Below are 6000 nucleotides of genomic sequence, written 5' to 3' on the forward strand. Positions count from 1 at the left end.
CTAAATGCTACTACATATCTAAGCGGGGCATTAAAAAAAAATGGGACCAGAGTCAAAGTGACTGTGAAAGCCGAGGAGGTCAATTGGCAATTGTCAAGACAGAAAAGCTGTTGATGGAATTGTCCTATAAAATGTCTTTCAAAAGAGGATGGATCGGTTTGTCTGGTCAATATTCCGTGTGGAAGTGGGTGGATCGTACAGATGCGTCCCATCAAAATATGTGGCTACCTGGGTACCCAGAAATGTACAGCTATAAACAAAGCTGTGCGATGCTCACACAGAGTGAAAACAATGTGGGATTTCGTGACCAGCCCTGCGATGAGAGACTCGAGTGGATTTGTGAGAAGGATATCTGATATCACAAATAACATGCAGTGTTAGTGTTTGCTTTGGCACATGTCTGTACCCGCATGTTCAAGGTGCAAAACTAACCTTTGTTCAATACCTGTGCACCAGCAGGGAAATAACTCAAATAATTAAAATTTGTCCCCCAATATAAAATAGTGAAACACCATTGTAAGTTTTGTTTGAAGTAACATTTTTTTAACATTGTTAACTGACACACATATGTATAACAAAGTTATCCACTGTGTTAATAAAAGAGAGAAGAACATTTTCGGATGCTTAACTGTTTCCACATTTCCACAACTGAATCGTTTTTGTCTACAAGTTGTCAAGTTCTCTGTTTTAGCAAGCTTTGTGATGATAGGGACATTTTGATAAGCACCTTTTAAAAATGGGCCAAAAATGAAAAGTCACTTTGCTTTTGTGCACTACCTATGACACCCTTTCCCAAGATGATAGTTTATGGTTACATACAATATATTAGGAGGACTCGAATCTGGCACCTTATGGTCATGGGCCGCGTTCTTCGCTACTTATGAACAAACGAGAGGAGGTGACGTAGGACGTAGATTCAAAACAAGGGCCAGGAGGATGAGAATGGCGGCTAGGAAAAGGGAGTGTGACCACACAAAGTAAAAAGTCTTCACTAAATACTGGCCTACGTTTTCCTGTGATGTTCTCTTCAGCAATGACTGGAGGTTTGCCTTGTGAAGCAGGGATTTTTTTGCATTAGTTTAAAATGTATACGTCATAGTATTCTGTTAGGAACAAAAGTGTTCGTGATCAATGAATTGCAAAATAAAGTAATACAAAGCTACAAAGAATCCAAGGAACACTTATGAAACAAACACAAGAATGTTTCCAAAACTTCATGGACAAAAGTAACTGAGGCTGGCTTTGTGACCCACTCTGTATGTGTGACACAGCCCAGGAGACTCCAACAGTTTTTGTAAACCACAATGAAAAACAGCTCAACTATGCCAGCGAAGGAGTGAGTCTGAAGCATAAGTTAACGGAGCAGTTGCTCGACACCATCTGGCCACTAGGGGAGCCACCGAAATTTTGTTACTTTACGATTTAGTTGCTGCTCAGAATCTGTAACAATTCAGATACTTGAAGCTTTTTGCACACAACTGTAATCTTTGTTGGAGTTTTTAAGATGTGACAAGATTCGAGTTGCATGCAAGATCTAATCCATCCATTTTGTCTAAGGCTTAGCGTGTACAGCGTCACAATTGGCTAGAGTTTTTATTTTCTCGTCTTTCTTTGTCCATTAATTCTAGAAAACAAATGATATTGAAGGCGGTATTGATCGTTCACTGTAACACTGAAAATGATATCAGGATGATTTCCAAGTGTGGTGAAGTAAGATTGGCTCATGACAACGCCGGTCTACGGCACCGTGACGAAACAGACCTTGTTTGCCACGGCTGCCATAACGCCTCGAACATCCCAGTCGGCGTATCCAAGGCGACAGATTGGCTCACGTGCGTTTGCTTTGAGGCGGAACACATGGCTGGGGAAACCAAGACGTACACCAGTTCTGCCCCTCAACGTAGAGTCCATACCTAGATAACTCATGACGTGACTAATGTCCTCTAATGTTGAATGTAAACAATAAAATGAAAAAGAAAATCGAGAAAAGAAATATGCATGCAACGTTATGTAAAGTTACGCGGGCTCCCTATAGTGATATGTAAAGCGCTGAATTAAAAGCTAAAACTTAGTGGTATTAGTGGCTTCAACTTTGTTTTGATTCTGTGATTTAACTACAGTTCAGTTGTATTTAACTTTAAGATGCAATATATTTGCATTTAATCTTTACGTGCGATTTTAATTTAACTCCTATGCAAGATGATTTTTGATATGATGTTGACTCTCACTCTCTCAGCCTCCCCCACACCTCCCACAGACACACACACACACACACACACACAGACACACACACACACACACTCAGTAAGGCAGACAGCTGCCTCACGCTGAGTCTCAGTTTTTCCCTGCTTCTCTTTCTAAGCATTTGCTCATAGGGGCTCAGTTGGTCTCCTACCGCGTAAGGAGCATGTCTCTTGATCTGTATGCAAAGTGCCTTGAGATAACCCCAACTTGTGAATTACCCCAAATATAAAACATTAATTGTGAATACATTTCGTTAGGTTTGAATTTGACCATTGACAGTGCTTAATTCCGGACAATCAAGAAAAAAAAAAGTTACATTAAGTTAGTTAGTTCTGCGTCTGACATCATTGCTTATGTCATGTTGAACAAAACGCATGACAATGGGATTTTTTTTCTCACAAAACCTTGCCATTAGAGTTTTTGGCAATCAATCTTCCACTTGCACAAAAGTGTAACTTTCAATTTAGTTTAACATCAAAACACTCCTATTTCAAAAACATGACTAATCACTTTAAATGTTTATCCATACAGAATCATTTCTACAAATCAATTCTGATCTGAAGAATCTGCCAAAGTAACTTAGAAAAACTTGAGCTCTCCTGAAGCACTCATTTCCACGGCCACAGCTAAAGTTCCAGATAAGCAATATCTTCTATGATTGGAGTTCATTCAGTCCAAATGGATGCAGCAAGAGCATGATTTGTTAAAAAAAAATATATATCTCAATCTTACCGTAAACACCTTGGCAGCGAGCAAAGGGATAGATGGTAGAAAACAACAAAATCCAAAAAAGTTCCATGTTCAGCTGTGCTCCGTCATAACCTAAACAAAGGAAAAGAGAGAACATCTTTTAAAAAGATGAGTGATTGCTGTCATGAACAAGAAAAACAATGAAAGCACTCGTACAGTAAGCCTTTTTGGCCAATTGTTTTTTTTCCTCCCCATTCTAAACCTTTAAGCCGTGAAAGTAATATTCTCGAACAAGCTCCCACTGCATGGCCTACAACATTTCATTCAATTTAAAGGGCGGGTAATTCAATCACAAATGGTGGATTATAGGAAGCTTACAAGCAAGGCATGGTAGAGCATCAACGGGCATGCATTGTATTTGGGAGCAATTTAGCGTGACTGTCCTGGTCCAAGTCAGTACCGGAGCCGGACTGTAGTAATCGGAGGGGATGACCCAAAAACACAGACAGTTGCTATAATCACTCAGTAAAGAAACTAAATACAATGTCACAATATTAGGTACACTTGCACAAAGAGTGCAAATCTCTCAGGGATGTAATCACAAACATAATTGGTGGGCTCTTTCCAATAACAGTTAACCAAAAACAGGAAATATTACTACAAATGTGCTTTCTATTGTTTTGGTACTTTCTTGAAGGTTACTAAAATATTAGGAACATCCCCCTCATATGATGCAGTGCAGTTTGGCAACACAACAATAAACATGGTGTTGAATTAAGTTGGTCTAAAATTAACTTACAGTTTTTGCACTGTGCACGCAATGTTTCGCATCCAGTGATCATCAGGTGACTTTATCCTTGAATTTTCTTACCTAATGTGTTTGCTTATCTATGCCATTAGCGTATATTGAATGGTTGCGCAATCAAATGCAATTCATTCAGCTGTCACCACTCGAACAGGAAGTGTGCAAGTGTCCCTAATATTGTGACCAAACTTTCCGCGTTAGGACACCTCAAAAAAGAAAAAAAAAGGAAATGGCACTCCCTCAACGAAAATGACCCGAGAGTTGTATAAAGCACTATAATATAGAAGTTTTTCCTGTTTTGTTTTAATGACTGTTTCAAAGATAGCGCTGCTCGGCATGACGCCAGTTTATTTTCAAACATGGTGTGTTTGATCATTGAACCATTTTAAATGCATGCAAAAGTGCGTACAGCTGCATCCTGCACATAAATCGTTATGGATACGACTAAATCAACTCACATGTCCACTAGACAGTGCCGTGTGTCCGTCTACCTTATCTCGGTGCGGTTCTGTGGGTCAGCCAGCTCCCCCGCGCAGCGCGCTCTCGTCCGGGCTCCGCTCAGAAAATTCCACCGCTTCTGCACCACGAGAAAAGTTAGAAATCCTCCCGTAAATCACTTGAACGACTCGAGAGAAATCTCCACAGTGCCTTAAACACTTTTACACCAGCTCCAATCCAGACTGCCAAAATTCAAACCAAAACAAAAAAGCCCAAATCAATAAAAGCAATTCTCCTCACACAGTCCTCCAATTGTTGCGCGGATGACGGTGCGACTCTTACAAGGCTTGTGTGTGGCTGAGGGTGGAGCGGCGTGGACCTCCGCTCTGGTGAGGAGGCTCAATCAGAGCCGTGTCTGTGGACTCCAAGTGATGCTGGCCAAGTGCGAGATGTGCGCAGACTGAGAACGAGCGCGCCTGTTTGTGCGCAGAGAGAGAGAGGGAGGAGATGGAGAGAGAGAGAGAGAGAGAGAGAGAGAGAGAGAGAGAGAGAGAGAGAGAGAGAGAGAGAGAGAGAGAGAGAGAGAGAGAGAGAGAGAGAGAGAGAGAGAGAGAGAGAGAGAGAGAGGGAGGAGGAGAGCGAAAGGGAGGACAACAGAGACTCCACAGTGGTGAGGTCGCGAGGAACAGGTTGTCCGAAAAGAACACTAACAGGGAGCTCTCCTCTTGGTTCCGATGGGTCACCATGGGGAGTTGTGCACCATTTGGGAGGCGTTCAACACCAATTAGGAGCTAAGAAAGGTTTTTGGGGGGGGGGGGGGGGGGAGAGGGAGTGAGGGAGGACTACTAACCCCCTTGCCTGCAGACCAATTAAATGTGACAGTCAGAAAAAGATAGACGCACTGATTCCGTCCCTCCCCTCTCGCTGTTACTTCAGAATGGTGTACTTAGTTGTTTGTCCACAAGAGGGCCCACTTTCAGCTCAACACAGCTGTACCTGTACTCAACTGGACGCTTTATTAGGTACCCCACTTGCATTATAAAGAGCTATGTAAAATCAGAGCGGTATTATTGTGACTGGGTACACTAATTTACACTATTTTTAGTCAGAATTTTAAACTCCTTCCATCCGTTGATGCTTGTGTGACATCAAAGTACCAAGTTTAGTTTTTTAAGAATTGTAGCTTCAATTATTTTTCTGTGACATTTATTTAAATGGCCTATTAGAATATTGGGGGGGTCAACCACATGTTTATTAGCATGACAAAGGAGGCATCTAGTTATTCAAATCTCATTTTCAACACTGAGTTTGTGCTTTTATTTATTTCTTAGCTCCTTACTGCATTGTATTGTTGCGAATATTTTTGGTTAACTAATATGGACATTGTGTTAATATTAAGATGTACAGATTAATGCAATCAGGTCATTATTGTTGTTGTCTGCTTGCAACTATAAAGCACAGTACATCTTTAGCTATATGCTTAATGCTTGTAGTCTATTTCAGAGCAATATATTCATCTGTTAATATTAAGTATGAGTCATGTAAACAATAGGTCTTATTTGCTATCATGATGGACAAATACACAAAACATAATAGTATTGATAGATCAATCAGTTTAACGTTATGATCATCATTGCGGTTGTTTGCATTGCATTACACTGAGACGTGTTCCTAATATTTTGACCCACGTACTGTATGTACCTCGCTGCAAATTACACTCACAATTACGCAACATAAATATAATCGTATCAATTGACCAGTGAGTACAGACTGAAAGCGTTAAGTACATAAAACAATTTTATGTGATGACATTAGCACAATTT

At 40.7% G+C, this 6000-nt stretch overlaps 1 protein-coding gene across 5 annotated transcripts in view; it reads right to left on the reverse strand.

Annotated features, from left to right (window-relative positions):
* The window catches only part of LOC119120235 (MAM domain-containing glycosylphosphatidylinositol anchor protein 1), a 96719-nt gene extending 92063 nt beyond the window's left edge, over positions 1 to 4656 (reverse strand). The window contains exons 1-3 of one of the 5 annotated variants that reach the window (XM_037246951.1): positions 4520 to 4655; positions 4231 to 4316; positions 2977 to 3066 (exon numbers count right to left, since the gene is read on the reverse strand). In XM_037246951.1, the coding sequence (XP_037102846.1) occupies positions 2977 to 3043 (67 nt within the window). In that variant the 5' untranslated portion in view covers positions 3044 to 3066; positions 4231 to 4316; positions 4520 to 4655. Of the gene's footprint in view, positions 1 to 2976; positions 3067 to 4230 lie in introns of all 5 variants that reach the window. The other 4 variants (XM_037246948.1, XM_037246950.1, XM_037246952.1 and 1 more) reach the window with 4 other exon arrangements.
* Positions 4657 to 6000: the final 1344 nt, after the last annotated feature.

This window comes from Syngnathus acus, chromosome 3 (genome assembly GCF_901709675.1).
Source record: "Syngnathus acus chromosome 3, fSynAcu1.2, whole genome shotgun sequence".
NCBI lineage: Eukaryota > Metazoa > Chordata > Actinopteri > Syngnathiformes > Syngnathidae > Syngnathus > Syngnathus acus.